Source organism: Hyalella azteca, unplaced genomic scaffold (assembly GCF_000764305.2).
Source record: "Hyalella azteca isolate HAZT.00-mixed unplaced genomic scaffold, Hazt_2.0.2 contig10279, whole genome shotgun sequence".
Classification (NCBI taxonomy): Eukaryota; Metazoa; Arthropoda; class Malacostraca; order Amphipoda; family Hyalellidae; genus Hyalella; species Hyalella azteca.
In genome coordinates this window covers 167,382-184,227 of record NW_025940324.1, presented here as the reverse complement: position 1 = coordinate 184,227, position 16,846 = coordinate 167,382, and the positions used below count along the sequence as shown (strand labels likewise).

Here is a 16,846-nt window from a genome sequence, read left to right as displayed (position 1 = left end):
ACATACGTCAATAGTACCTACGTATTTATGAGTGACATTTCCATGACTGATACAAAGCCAAGTACATCTGCCGTCAGATAGACACACAAAACATTTCGATGGAACTAAATATCTGAATAAGGAGACAGATCAAACGCCCAACTAATGACGGAATAGGAATACTGACACAAAAGTGTTACCAGCGCTCCATCTAAAGGGATTTAATTATAAATTGAATTATCTTAGAAGACAAGACCTAAGGTAGCGCTACTACTATCTCGACCATATTTATTTGCTATTCAAAGAAAGAAACATAGAACATTATTGGACGAAGAACTTGTCATGCAAGAGGCCAGCAGCACCATCGGCCCGATGCAGCCTCGCGAGGACATCGAGCGTGTATGGTGGGTGAGCGGCTGGCATGACATCCCAACACCAGTTCTCGATTACTGTTAGCATTCTTATTAAATTTACAAAGTTTCTTCTATATGAAGCAAGATATTACTTACTTCAGGAGGAGAGCAAATCCCGAAATAATTTTTCCAAACAAAGATTATTCGTATTTACTTTATTGACGAATCTTTCAGGCGTGATAGACTCCCACCTTTCATGTTTCCAACTAGTGGTATCCCTCCATCGATTATTAGCTTTCGAACTCAATTGTATGAAAGGAAAGAAAACATCGGTAGCATTTAACAAATATTTGGGCGGAAAAAGGCAGAAGTAAAATTAATAGCAAGGAAAATAGATTGAACTAATAGTACAAGTACGACATACACGAGTCCAAATTGTGAAGAAGCGCAATTGACAAAATAAAACATACTGACTAGTACATTTGTAACTTGTCTGGGAAGAAATGGATCATTGCTCGGTAATCGAGACCATGAAATAATTTTCTACTAGACTTCAACGTCAGGAAAGAGAAAACGTGACCAGTCAAGATCAAGAGGGCTTCAGAATACGACATTAAGTGTTAATCTATTAAAAGGAGCTCGAGTAGCACTTCTTGATAAAGTTATTCGTCCCCTACAACCACGTCGTAACATTATAGATAGTATAGTTCAATTTCATTAATATTTAGGAAGATTTAACGATTAACACATTAATAGTAGCCTTTACTTGGGGTATGGTAAGCTCTACTAGAATGGCCGACGACTCGCTACAGGGAATGCAAGCGCAACGCAGCGACGAGCCTCACATTGACGGGTGCCCCCAAGCCGCACTCGGTGCCGCCTCTACCAACACAAGAATCGGTACGCACCATCAAACTTACACGAGATGGTATCACGATACGGGATACTTGCTTGTATTTTTGGATGATAATCATGATAATGGATGATAACGAATAGTGAATTACACGTAAGGTAAATTCAGCTATTTTCTACTAATATGGCGAATAACCTTTAGGGCAATTATTTACTTCACGAAACATCGACTCGTCTCAATAATAATTTCAGGAAGCAAAGGGTAGTCGCAGTTGGAAAATCAAGTTCAAATTCAACCAAGTTGCGTTGGTAAACAACATCCAGAAAAACCTAATCACGATGCAACAGTTTGTAATACTGAAGCCAGACGGCACTCGAGTGACAGTGCAGATGAGACATGCAGCATACATGTCCATCTCGCTCATAAGCTGCGCCTAGAGACAACCCTAGTCCATTACTGTTAGTAGCTGTCCGCACGACAAGGAAAAATTCTAGAGACAAGATCTAGGGAGCTCTAGGTGCAGCTATCTCGAGGGCACCCGCAAAATACAGGAAGGCGTCATTGTTACGGACGACACAAACGCCATTCTACCAAAGGATTGAGGACCAGGAAGAAGTCTATGATAAGATTCATTGGCATCAGAGACTACTCAGCGCCTCACACCACACTCACCACAACAAGCATTCCACCACAATGCGTTAGTAATCGCAGGAACACCAGATCAATCACTCGAAACTACCTAGACACAAGAACTAGAGCTAAACATCGAATATAGTCTGGATTACAACGACTGGAACGTCAGGCTGCATTGTATAAGACACGCGAACGCCGAAGCACCACGGTCGTCGCTGCAGCAGAGCGCTTCTGAAGCCACCGCTTGCCAGTGTCGTCAAGTAGAAAAAATTATTCGCAATTACGAAAAAACAAAATTTTCGGAAAAAAATGAACATTCGACCTAAGTTGAATTTTAGTCAAAGGCTCAGCGCTGAGCTTGTTAATGGCAGAATTTACTACTATTGATATAAAAACGCTTAGTAAAGTTTCTGCTACAGTTAAAAAAAATGTATTTGCGTACATAAACAAACACACGAACAAATAAAATTATGCAAGGTATGTGAAATCATTGTAGGAGTGAAGCGACTTGATGAAGGATGGCAGCGATAGCTATCTATGGGGGGAGACCAGACGAGCTCTGCCGCGTCTCCAGCACCGCAACCTGACGCGCTACCCTACCAAAAAAACACAGAACACACGCCACTGTCATACCTTACATCACAAACATTCTTTGCCCAGTGCCATTCATTCCATACCAATCGTGCCTCGTCATGTCATGCCTGCTCATTAATATCATCTTAACCATATAATACTCGTACGTGACATCGCTAACTCCATGCACTCAGCATTCGCAGAACAGAAACGCACACAGGCACAAAATAACATTCAGCATAGGAATCGCAACACGACATTCATGACCATTCATGCACATGTTCATAAAATATAATAGAGATAAAGCTTTGCTAATTTTTCATTAAGAAAGAAAATTTAAATTTGACAATGGCCTGGAAATAAGAAGCCAAATGAAGAACAAAGACCAGAATGACGCGTTGCCTAATACCACTTTTAATTGCATGCAAGATACTAGTCACTGTCAAAAAATGTAAACTATAAATTAAGTCATAAAACGTGAGCACTTATCACACACAATTCATCTTAAATGGCCGCGCATTAAGCGCTAATGAAATAAAGGTACGCGATAAAACAAAGAAGTTCTGCGCCTCGAGACAGAGAAGTGCACTAGCGAGTAAATCCAATCAAAGTACTTCTCCAAGGCGGATGCTCACACCCTTTATTATGAGAGCGACCTTGAAACAACCAAAATGATCATATACTCTCGACACCAATCAAAAAAATCTTTATGAAGAAAATGTTTGACGATAACGTGCGAAATCAACCACTAGACGAGACACAAAAACGCACCAATTACGAACTGTTAGTGCCCTGGGTATGGACACATGATAACCTGCCTAAAGCAACACAACATGAAAGTTATTGGTTAAGTAATGATGTCAACAGAAAAAAAAGAATATAAATTTCCCATATTAATCATAAGCTGAACATTTTCAGCATCATAAAATCCGAGAAAAAATAGAAAGCAACTGAGATCAATGGTCTAATGGAGCTCATCCAAATAAAGGATTCAGTCTATACGATTTTAATTATTTAAAATTTGATCTATTTTACCAAAAAATGCACACATAAAAACGCAGTATTTGTTTTCGGAATTGAATGAAGAGTATTCATGCCTAAGCCGCATTGTAGCATCGACGCTACATAGGGGCAAGGAATGACAGTCTGTGCGCGTTTGAAGGACAAGTAAACTGCACAAAACAACGGCTTAATATCATCAGCAAATCTCAAAACCAACTGACTGATCTAATAAAAATCAGCTCCATTTTTCTTTCAATAGGAAAATTTATGTGAATTTTAACTAAAATAGAGCAAATTTTCCCCTCTTTGCACAGAGGAAAATTTAGAGCAATAAACAAAGATTTGAGTTGCGCTGCAGTCAACCTCAATACGAGGTTAGTCGCGAGTAAAATTCTCAGAAGCTGGAATTAATATCCAGGAATAATCTTTTAACGCTTGTAAGAAATATTAAAACTAGAAGGGGCTTAAAATCAAGTTACTAATTATGAACATGAACATAACTTGAGAACGCTTATCAAGTACTGAATATAAGACCAATGTTAATTAGCTTAAAATAAACTATAATACAATTAAGAGTAAAGGAAAGTTCGGATTAATATCAATTTAACGTGCGTTGTCATCAAGCACGTACAGAAAGAAACAGAATAAAACGTAGAATTCGTAGAAAAATGGCTTCGCAAAAAGTAGTTCTGTTATGCGAAAGTGATGAGGATAAAATTCGTCTCGTGCTTTTCATCATTAATCAAGTCTTCAGTGAATCATTGCATCTAATCACCAGCTCAATAGACAACTTGTACTACCGATTCACGGCAGTGATGCCGACCACCAATCATTAGAACGTTGAAGATAATGAACGTTTAAAGATATCCCAGATCATCCCAGAACAGTTAGGCATTCGATTCAATTAAGTCTCGTTAAACCTTTTCATGTGTAAATCTTTAAGAAAATTATGACTGGTCTTCATGAACAATTACATGTGAATTGGTACTTTTAATTGTGGCAGACACGGTTACAAATTTGCCGTTATGTTGAAGTCTTCAATAAATGTTCAATTAATAATTCATCTCTGTTCATCGCTATAATTAAAACTAGTTTCTCACGAAAGATGTACTCAAATAATAATTTACTTTTTATATATAATATCCTGCCATCATTAACTCTGAAGAATCTTGAACATGAACACAATAGAAGTAGAAATTTCTTTGTTCTTGATTACGATGCATCATTAGCATGGATGGGAGGAACAACATCGCAGCTTCAGATCAGACACGAGGTCATCTTGTCATCCATTCACATGGAGCGGTAGGGGCCTTGAAGTTTCAAGTACTAGAAATAAGAGATCTAAAATTAGCATGAAATCAGAATTAGATGCATAAATATTCCAAAATAACTTCTCCCTAAAGAAAAGATGACAATATGTCAACAGAGGTAGCATATACCAGGTGAAAAACGTAATAAAAGACCTTGCTATGGTATTCAATTTACGTTACAATTCACTTAAAAACTAGCACGAAGCAAGACACTACCTCTTCATATTCAAAGAATATCAACTAGTTACCACGTACCTGTATGACAAGCGATGGTCCACCATTAACCACCTCCTGGGGTATCTGACTGAGAGGACAGTTTTCGATGGACATGATCTGAAGATTGGTGCACAACGCGAGCTCGAAGGGCAAGTTGTGCAGCATGGGATTGTCATTAATGTAGAGACTTTCCAAAGACTCCAGCGAACCAATCTCTTCAGGCAAGTACCCAAGGTTGTTTTCACCAACACTAAGATACGTCAAGTTTTTAAGATGCCCGATAGCACGCGGCAGGGCAGAAAGCTGATTGCTTTGAACCGTCAGAGTCTGGAGCTCTTTGAGGAAACCTATTTCAGGAGGCAGTCCCTCAAGTCTGTTTTCTTCGAGGTCGAGTGTACGCAGCTTCCGCATATTACCAATGCTGCTTGGAATTTTCTTCAGGAGGTTGTTGGAAAGCCTGAGGACCTCCATACTTATGAGGCATGAAATATCGTCAGGGATTTTAGTGAGCTGGTTAGTGCTCAGATTGAGCTCGACCATGTTCGTCCATGACCCAATATCGAGTGGTAAGGAGGTAAGTGCATTATCCTTCATGTTCAGTTTTGTGAGATGTTTGGCACGCGAGAAAATCCCATATGGGATCTTGTCAACCCTATTGTGCTCCAAATTTATGCTCTGAACATTAGTGAACTGAGAAGGTCCGCCCACCGGATATGAGCAGAAACTGTTACGGGACAGCGTCAGTGATGACAAATAAGTTAAAGACGACAGAAGGCCTTCTGGCAGCTGCGAGATTTGATTGCCCTCCACATTGAACTCCACAAGGAGAGTGCACTGATTAAGACTGGGCGGAATCTCCGTCAGGCGATTGTAGCTGTAGAAAACAATGCCTCATCAGTTTAAGCTATTAGTAATAAAATCGTTAAAATTGTATTTTTTCACAGGACATGGTGCACAATTTAAATTTGAACTTAGCATGCATATTGCCAGAAAAACTGAAGTTTTGATAATATATGTACATCATATGCTTTTTTCGGAAGTAATAACTTAAATATGTACGAGAATTTCTTACATACTCTACATTTCTTACATTACTAAAAACAAACGCACCGGAGTCCCAATGTGACGAGGGAAGTGAGGTTTCCTATAGCAGGCGGCAGAGCGACGAGCTCGTTGTGCTGCAGATGTAGGGTTTGCAGGTGCACGCAGGAACCTATTTCGTCAGGCAGACGCTCCAAGTGGTTGTTGGCAACGTCCAACGTCATTAAATTCACGAGCTGGCCAATACCGTCAGGCAGCTCTCGAATTTTGTTTTCACGGAGTGACAGTGATGTCAAATTCTGAAATTATTTAGAATTTTATTTTCGTGAGTGAAATAATAAGCTGCCAATTCATACCAAACCGACGTGATATTTAAGAAAATTAAAAGATGCTCTTGGGAGTTCAAGGACAATTATAAATGCTACAATTTGGAAACTACAAACGATTTGATAATTACGGAAAGATAGTGGAAGAGCAGCCATCTTTTTAGAGTAACTTTAACGAAACTTTCAAGGACATTTTTTATTTCTTGATTTAATAAATTAAGTTAAATGGCATAAATTAGGCCAATAAATCATGAATTTTGAAGAAGTTAATTTTAGAAGAGCCATATTCTTTACAGTAACATCAACTGAACATTCAGTACACCTGTGAATCAGTTCATGAAAGGAATAGATTCACCTAGCAAGTAATTGTATGCATCAATGGCACTCACAATAAGATTGCGGATGCGGTCGTCAATTGTGCGTATTCTGTTGAAGCGCAGGAAGAGGGTGGTGAGGGAAGGTATCCTGTATACGACGGGAGGAATTTCACAGAGTTTGTTGTGCCTCAAGTCGAGCACTCGGAGCCTCTTGAGGCGGTCCAGAGTGTCTGGTAGCGATGTCAGAGAGTTCTCTGATAGCCCAAGAGTCTGGAGGTTAACCAGACTGCCGATTTCGGCGGGGAGTGTGACCAACTTGTTACTGGAATAAATAAGTAACGAATTAATACCTTTATGGTCTCCTGATAATATCAGAAGACAGTTCATTAAGATTTACAGAAAATCGAGGCTACGAAAAGGGATTTAATTTAGTTATTTGAATGCAGAAGATGACAAGCAACTTTTGTAGAATGAAACCTACATGCAGAACATTCACCCAACATTTACGCAAGACATTGGTGCTATTATTATCAATGAATCTGATTGGGCATGAAGAGTCCCCAAATGAGTACCTGTAGAGATAGAACTCAGAGAGGTGCGTGAGGTTGTGTACAGACGGGGGCAGGTGGCTGATGCTCGAGTTGCTGAGGTCGAGGCGACGGGCGCCTTCTTCTCGGCACCTGAAACAAATAATAATATGGATAAAACGGCCCTTCTTCTTTTCCTATTCATCACAACATATATGGACCTTCATCTATTTAGTAGTGAATAAATTTTTTGTTCACTTGACCATACCGTGGCCTGGAGTTTCGAGACTTAAACATGAGTGTTAAGAGCAAGTGCATGAGTGTTAAGAGCAAGTGCATGAGTGTTCAGAGCAAGTGCATGAGTGTTCAGAGCAAGTGCATGAGTGTTCAGAGCAAGTTCATGAGTGTTCAGAGCAAGTTCATGAGTGTTCAGAGCAAGTTCATGAGTGTTCAGAGCAAGTGCATGAGTGTTCAGAGCAAGTCCATGAGTGTTCAGAGCAAGTGCATGAGTGTTCAGAGCAAGTTCATGAGTGTTCAGAGCAAGTTCATGAGTGTTCAGAGCAAGTGCATGAGTGTTCAGAGCAAGTCCATGAGTGTTCAGAGCAAGTGCATGAGTGTTCAGAGCAAGTTCATGAGTGTTCAGAACAAATTCATGAGTGTTCAGAGCAAGTTCATCAGTGTTCAGAGCAAGTTCTAATTTTAGCAATTTAACCGAACAAATTTTCATACACACAATGTAATGGCACGATTTCATATACCAGGCTTTGTATTTCATACATTGTTGGTGCAAAGTAGCTCGCAGGGCCATTAGATGGAATACTAATACAGCATTTTTTCTTACAAGGAGAAATTCTTGCCCTAATATCCTTATTTGACTCCTCCAAGCATTGGTCAAGGTCGTGTCAGTTTACAGGCTGCAAAACCAGCTGCCGCAGTGATCAGGTTTGTGAAGGTCAATAACGTTTGTAATAGGTCAATATATATATATATATATATATATATATTTTATACTATGTAAAATACTTATGTGTTTTCATCATTTATACTATAAATTTTAATTGTGAATTCATATTTTGATTCCCATATAGCAATAGCATACATAGCATATTTTAACCTAGATTACATTGAGCTTGTTTTTACCACTCACTGTTCACAATCATTGTACGATATACCGCAATGACATGAACAAAGATCTGACCTGCTGAACTCCTTAGAGACATCAAGATTGGCTTGGATGGGCTTAGTTTTCTTAGTGGTAGGTCTGGCTTTGTTATTCTGGTCGATGACGGTGACCGTCTTGGGGCGCGGTGGGTCAGGCATTGAAAGAGAGCCACCTGAAAGCTTCTTGTCCTGCACACAAAAATTACTCATTTAACATCACTAATTATTTCATAAGTAAATGAGTAACCGACCACTTCAAAGAGCAAAAACTTTCTCATTAGGCTTTCTTATTGTATTTAAGGCTTCCAACAGAATTTATTCATGTTTTGCAGTCAGACTTAGGAAGCCTAGTAATATCTGAGTAATTTCATATGTACTTAACTGAATTAGTAATAGCCTTGTTTTAAAATAGAGCTAGCACTTTTACGAGTAAATAGATTTTGATTACAGCTTTACAAGGTTTCAAGTATACCACTAATATCTTATAACCTAATGACTTAATATAAACTTGGGACGAAAGTAAAGATATTAAACAGAATTTGAGGTTGCTGTCAGCCAGGCTGAAGAGCTCCCCATATGTATTTAGAGAGATGATTTACAAGTAATGTCAACTTTGCATTAGGAAGCAAGGAAAAGGACAAGAAATTTAACAAATTCCAACACCACTATTAAGTGTTTGAACTAATGATGGAACTGGTCTGTTCAATATTCTCATATTCTCAACGTTAAATTTGCTTATCGTTTTCTTTCTATTTAAATTCTTGCTCAATTTATAATGTAAGCACTAGTAGTAACCAATTAACTCAGTAGATAAACAAAATTAATTTTATCATCCATCACATCCTGCAGTTAAAGGCAGCAATCTTCAACATAGAAATTAACCAAAATACATACGCCAATTTAAACAACTAAATTATTAGCATGCACGATGTATAAGGACTCTGAGTCTTACTGTACAATAAAACCTCATAAAATGAGATTGAACAAGCAATATGACTATGATGGGAAGCAATACCCATTTCATATAATACTTCACCAATTCTGAGGCAAACGATAAATTAAAAATTTATGCCATTAAAATTAAAGGAAGTCGAGAGCAATGATATTAAAAAGTAAAAGATGGACATCTGGCAAAACACATGCTTAACACATATATTTAATCAACTAAAAAATATTCTATCCAGACAGGGTCATGTATACAAATTACAGAGCATCAAGACTTGTCTCCTCTTACCTTGAGGAGTTGGCAGCATGGACGATCATAGATATATTGCAACATTTCAATAGCTTATTTCCAAAGAGAAGCCAAGATGCAGCAAAAAACGTCAACAAAACATTATACATGGGACAAAGATAGCTAAGCCATTACGGGCAAAATACAAATAATCTAACATAATACAATGAAGTTGATAAAATGAAACAAGTGAATGTAAAGAAGAAATTTCAGTAAGAATTATATGAATTATATAAAATAAAAAATTCTATTTTGCAATGAGCCCAGCCCCATTTGATTTTGACAAGGCAGAACAATAGCATAAGCAGAAGGAAATAATGAGCAGCAATTGAGACGATGTAATCAACTCAGAAGATAACACTTTAACAACATGAATGATATGCAGAGCTTATAGTTAAAAAAAATTAATAAAAAAGGTGCAGTTGAATCCGAAGTGTTTCTCGTAGTAAATGCAGCAACCAACAAGCAATTTCCTAACAAAAACCACGATCTATCAACAGAGATGAAAACAAAATAGTGATCAGAAAGATTGGTCCCAGCAGCTTTAATTATGAAAAAAAAAACTATTTTCAACAATCAAATATCCTAAAAGTTCATTTCCTTTCAGGGACATTTGATCACTGAGCATCATTCAATGAAAACAAAATAAACTACTACCAAAGGTATGATACATATTCAATGATGACAACAACGATGAAAAATCATACACTTGAGAAATAAAATCTACCAAGTCATTCAAAATAGAATAATAAAAATATAATTAGAATGTAACAATAGAAAAAAATGAGCACTTGTACAAACAGTATTTCTAATTCATACAACAAGTAAATAAGTGGTGCTCCAGCAATGGAAAAATTTGATGCAGGGACAGAACATCCCCCCACCTTGATGCCTCGCCCACTGCTGCTGCCACTTATACTGCTGCCTATGATGCTGCTGCTCAGAGGACAGTTAGATGGTGGTGTCTGTGGCGGCTGCTGGTGTATCGTGGAGGAAGCAATCACATTTGATGAAGGAGGTGGTTGTGGTTGATGGTGGAGAAGGGACTGAGTATCCAGAGGAGCAGGCATCTTGGAAATTTTGCCACACAAGGTGAGGTCTTGTAGTTCCAAGCCGTGGTTATCAGTGATTGAAAGAGTGGCAAAGTTTGCTTCTTCCTTTTCACTGTCCGAGATGTACAAGCCTTTTTCACTCAAGGCACCTGATAAGCCACCACAGCCAGACTGGTCTCCATCACCAATACTTGGCAACTGTTTGGTAATCCATGAATTTGCACAATGATAAACCCACACATAGAAGACATGGAGGATCAACACTTCAATCAAGTTAAATTAATAACTGCAACAAAGTGTAACGACAGCAACTTCACAAGGAATAAGCATGAGCCCATACTTGTAAATTATCATCAAACATACAGTAACAATTAACCATGTTATATATATCACCAGGATTAGTATGGAATAAACTGATTAAAGTGAAATTAAAATAATGCCTGAATATTCAATAACTGACAGATAAGAAAGACAAAAAGTGGAGAACAGAAGCTACCCTTATGAACCCATAGAAATGACAGTACAAGAATAGTCATGAAAATACGATAGTATTTTATTTCAAGAAAAAAATGAAAAGCAATAGGAAAAAGGAGAAATAGCTGAGATTAAAGACTAAATGAAGGATTCCAAATAGAAAGTCAGAAATTAACTTTACATTGCCAGTTAAAAAATGATGGTTAGCAAATAAGTTACTAAATATATACTTTGTTAAATTTCAAACCACTATTATATAACTTTCTGATCAAATCCTATAAAAATGTGATCATGGATCAACCCTCTACTACCTAACTGGGTATCAAGAGTTACACAATGCACCAAGAGTGCAGCCCAGTTCAATTGAATCAAACAGGTAGGGCTGTAAAATGAAAGTAGGTACCCAATAACAGCCTTTCCTTGCTTTTTCCTCAATATCCATGATAAAGCAGCAAAAGATGCATGCAAAAATCATATCAAGGAGCAAGTTCATAAAAAAATTATTAGTCATCACAGACATTTATCTAGCATGAATATTCCCAGAATTGCACAATATTTGCAACTGTTCAGTAATAAGTGATGGAATTTCTTTAACTTACATTTGAGACATCAACCAGTAGAACATCCAAAATAATTTGTAATTGGTGATTATCATAGCTTTGATTATAAGTCATACAGCAAACAACTTGCAACATCTTACAGGAAATTGCCACCTACTTAACATTAGAATAGCATCATCAATGATTCATTCATATGGCAGAATAGCAGGAGCTTGAATCCAGCTTCATTTTCAGTATTCATAAAATCATGAAATTCTCATTAATGCATTTTCATATAATCCTCTTTTCATAGAAGAAATATTAAAAGTAGACTTCTGACTTGAAATGCAATTTACCTCTTTCTTGCAAGTTGTGGAAGCAGCAGCTAGACACGGTGCATCTGGAGAGCTATAGTTGGGATTTCCTGGTGATTTGCTGGCCACCTTTCGCATCATCATCCAGCAGACGTCTCAGGATGTCACCATGTGACTATAATAATCTACCACCCATCTGTGTGATAACTTCAATTAGAAAATCTTTTACATTGAATTTCAATACAAACAAACATCCATAACAATTGTGACAAAAAATACTCAGGGTATTTATTATAGTGACAGTTTACCTTTACCATGTTGAAGACTCAGAAAATTAATGTAATTCCAGTACAAATTTTGATTCAAGTTTACTGAATGGGTCTGCAATTGAAGCTATTCCTAGCTTCATGAAATATTATGAGGTTATAAAACCTCTGGCATAAATCAGGAAAGGAAAAATTACTTCATGATATCTTGCTATGCACAGACTTCATAAGTAAGCATTAGTTGTTGATATCAATTAATTTTTTTTTGTGTTATCTATCTCCATGATCTGGATTTGCCATATTATTATCTTTTCACATTATTTCAAGTAAATCTAAACCAAGAATCTATCATTAAAGAAAATCCCTAGTAGATTCACCATATCTTTGATGAAAATTTTTCAAAGACCCAGTACCAAAAATCAAAACATGCACTTTCCTTGGCATGTTCCTTGCTTTTAAATTCTTGGGGAGCTCACAATTTAAGCTGACAAAAGACTTATATAAGTACTTTTATCTGGTGAATAAATAGATCTTATTGGTTCCCAGTCATAAACAGGCACACGTTTGTTAGTGGTATTTGTGCAGTAGCATTTCTGTATGAATTGAAATGTAACTGGCATTACTATGTGTTTTCCAAGCAAGATTTCTTGGTGAATTGTAATACAATGCAATTTTTACAGAATGACAAGCATAAGATTTTTTATGTGTTATTAGCAGTAAAACAATGTAGTAATTTCTGATGGATAAGAAACTGAAAGACTTTCAATAGAAAGTTTTTCATCATGTAATGTGAAGAATATCAGTTGAAATGGGAAAGCATTGATAATTTTTTATTACAATGGCTGACCATTGTAATAATGGCTGACCATTGTAATACACTCTGCTACTATGCTTGTAGTATATTAGTGATTATACATAGTTTAATGTCTGCTGCTTCTGCTGACTGCCATGGCACCTGCTACTGTGATAACATGATCATATCCTTGTGCCTCACATTTGTGCATGTATTTATACTAGTATAGTTAGGCAGTTTTTTAGGGGGGAGTTTTTCTTTTATGCAAGTTTTATTGAAGACCAGAGCGTATTTCTTATTAACGATTTTCTTATAATTTTCTTGATGCTGCTGCAAACAACCTTCAAGAAGGTTGTAGACTTCTTCCAAACATGAACTACATTGGACTTACAAGTACGACCTTGAGCCGACGACTCACATGCCACCTACAATCTGGAGGACCTAAGAACCACATGCGGGAGTTGTATTTTCGAAACGTCGCAATCTATTAAAATGTCATTCGGAAACCTGCTTTTCGATCTCCCGGCTCCAGCTAGAAATTTGGTTTGACTCATTGAAAAGACGAACAAGAAGATTGTAAATAAAAAGCATGCTCTGGTCTTCAATCGAACTTGCATAATATAAGTATGTGCACAAGGATACTATCATGTAATCAGTCATCACACTTCACACAGCTGCAGTAGCAGAGATCAAACTATAATATATCTATGGTTATTAATACGCTACAAGCAATGAAACATGGCAGCATGATGAGAAGATATTGCATTGTTGCAGCTAACCTAACCAGTAGTGATTGAACTATATATTGTTACTGTTAGTGATATGCTGCTACATCTAGATTGGAATTTTCATACTTGTGAATGAAATTTTGTGGCTCTAAAGTGATCAATTATTTATAATTATGATTCTCATGGCCCAATTGTAAAATTTTATAACCAATTAGATAGGCAGCTTGCAGCTCCAAAAATGAATGGGAAAGCTAGCCTATACCTAGGTAGTTGTGGCTTGAATGGTATTTGGTAGATATATTCCAGGCTGTATTTTTAGATATATATTCCAGGCCACATTTTTTGCAACATTTCACCACACACTGCAACCATGCAGATTGAAATTTTGAAGTCATAAAATCCTGCGACCTGCTCACCTGGCACTGGCAGTCTGGCACATCTTCCCAAGGCTAATACCGTCAAACGGGGTAAAAAGGGATGGGCAGGGTAAATCAGGATGCGGGTCCCACATTTTGTAGAAATGTTGTAGCAGCTAAACTAATCAAAATATTGCAAAACTAAAAATAGTGGCGTAAACTTCAACATTTTTACTATCTATTATGTATAAAGCTAGTCAAGGAATCAAACATTTACTATCTCTAAAAAATCGCTGAAAAAAAGTGTGAAAAGTGTGATTTTGGAAAAGTACCTATGCTAAGGTCTGGAGCAAAAAAAAATATTTGCCTTATTAAAAAATTTTACTTACTACATAAAAGTTGCACCAAGGTGTCAGCTTGAAAATGTAATTGACAGATTTTGCCTATCACATTAAAAAAAAAAAATGGCAGCCATTTCCGCGCGATGGGGTAAAAAGGGACACCCCCCGGGGTAATTAGGGACACCCTTAAAAATGCATTTACAGTAGAACCTCAGCTAGCAAAGGCTCCAGACCTCCAGTTAACAAAAAAAATTGATTAACAACAAAGAATTTTGATTACATTTACCTCGCTCAGCGAAAAAAATTCACTTATCGAAAAATTAGTGCATCATCGGTTGTCACAAAATTGTACATAGAATGCTATATATAGAATTGTGCACCAGGCATCATAGAATGAAAAGTACGTAATTGACCTAAACTATGATTTATTTCTCCAAAACATATGATGGTTGTCACTAAAACATTTTCTGTTTCAGGTATGTTTTTCACAATCTTTTTTGTTATAGTGAAATCACTTGACTGAGTTGACTATTAAAATTGTGCGAAATTACAAACCATCCTGTAAGCTTACAGATAGGGTAAACGCAGTATATTCCATCATCGTGGGTAATTCCGTCACCTCTCTAGTTTTTCCTTTATATTAAGCTTTGTTTTAGTTTCATGCATTTGTTGATGGTTGAAATGGTGACGTCATACATTTGCGCTCAAACTAATGCCAAAACACTAGGTCTTGGCCATCTAGTGGGAAAATATTGAGATCCAAAGAGAGACAATGCACGCTACCCAGTGAGATCATCGAAAAATGTGTCAAATTTGACAGTTGACCTTGCTCTACCAAATAGTGAATAACTGTTTGTATGGGAAAAATATTATGGTTTGTATAATGCAGGTATCCAGGATACTTTACTGGTCTACATATAGGACTCAAAAATGAACTTGAGGGAGAGTCTAAAAACTCTCTGCTTTGCCACTATGGTGTCCCGGATTACCCCGTTCCCAGGAGTAAATTGGGACAGTTTTATTTTGTGTCTGGCACCTTACGAATAGCATATGGATTTTTTTTAAATGCCACTAGATAGCCCTCACAAACGCAAAGAGCTATAAAATGAGCCTAAACTTCATGGTAAGAAGTTATTAACAAAAAATGCTCAAAACCATCCCTTTTTAGCTACCCTGTTTGACGGTATTCAATAGGCTTGCAATAAAAACAAAAAATGTCATATAGCATAGAATAGAAATGTCAGCACTGAAGAAATAGGCCCATGGCCTGTTGCTGATTCTTGTAGGCTACTTTTTGTGAATGAATGATAGGCTAGCTAATTAAGTTAAAACTAAAATATGACCAATATTTTGCGTGCATTTTTAAGTCCCATTTCATCCAACAGTAGTTAACACTTTTACAGGACCTATAAGGCTCTATATCTACCAGGCAGTGAGCAGATATATAATCAACAGTTTTCAACACAATAATTACCTCCTACCTATCTCATCTAATGTATTCAGAAGCTATCTCGATTCCCGACTCCCGAGTTTACATTGTTGACAGCTCGTTCAACTGTTTACCAGTTTACCTAGATCCAAAAAATTTAAAGCTAAAGGAATAATAATAAATTGACTTTAGTTAATTCAACTTGAATGTTGAGCAATAAAAATTTTTTAAACTATATTAACGAGTCTATCTTCCTGCATTTGATCTCAATTCAATCATTCAATGTCCGCAGCTTGAAACCGATTAATCGTTCTATTTAAAGAAAAGCATTTACGGTGCTTACCGTAACGATTCAAAACTTCTTGGTAGATCATTCCGCAAATATGACCGTGTGTGACCTACGTTATTATCAATTTAAACGAGTTGCTCTACAAAAAACAGTAGAGCTTCGAGTGTAGTGATCCTAAACCAAAATCCTTGACCACCATGCCAGGGCCTCTCTAATGAACCGAAAATCTTAGGGAAGCCGAAAGTCAGAAACAACTATGATCTTTGAAAGCTTAAAACACTCGATAAACCTAAAATTATCTATTATAAGCGGCACAAGAAGAGCTTTTAAGGCTATAGAGATACATTAGTTCATTTCACGAACATTTATTAATTAAACGAAAATTTTCTTCAGGTAAAATCTTGCGCAGTGCTCCTGCGCGCGAACGTTTACGAAGTTTTTTTTTCTCGACAACAAAAATAGTTCTAAGCAGATGAAAGTTTAGTTTTGGATGCCACAGTAACTAATATTTGGAAAAAAAAAATAAACCAAGGAAAGTCTCAAACGAACCTTCCAGCAATTTCAAATTGTTCAATTACCAACCAACATCAATTGAATTTATTTTGACTCCTATTGTCAAATTTTAAACCCTTCAGCACATTATCTTTTGTTCTTGCAAATGCGGAAGCATTAGTTTAGTGATAGTCTATTTAGTGGTCGCAATAACTTAAATATTTTTTAAAACTTAGAATCTCCATGCA

General features: G+C 36.9%; 1 protein-coding gene across 1 annotated transcript; it reads right to left on the bottom strand.

Moving 5' to 3' along the window:
• Positions 1 to 10: 10 nt before the first annotated feature.
• Positions 11 to 16,431, bottom strand: LOC108673453 (leucine-rich repeat protein SHOC-2). The gene is made up of 9 exons (XM_018161290.2): positions 16,161 to 16,431; positions 11,947 to 12,100; positions 10,410 to 10,775; positions 8,329 to 8,480; positions 7,176 to 7,283; positions 6,676 to 6,925; positions 6,030 to 6,259; positions 4,959 to 5,793; positions 11 to 4,719 (listed from the first exon to the last, which is right to left on the bottom strand). The coding sequence occupies exons 2-9, from the start codon at positions 12,046 to 12,048 to the stop codon at positions 4,684 to 4,686; spliced, it is 2,079 nt and encodes a 692-aa protein (XP_018016779.1). The 5' UTR covers positions 12,049 to 12,100; positions 16,161 to 16,431; the 3' UTR covers positions 11 to 4,683.
• Between the last annotated feature and the right edge of the window lie 415 nt (positions 16,432 to 16,846).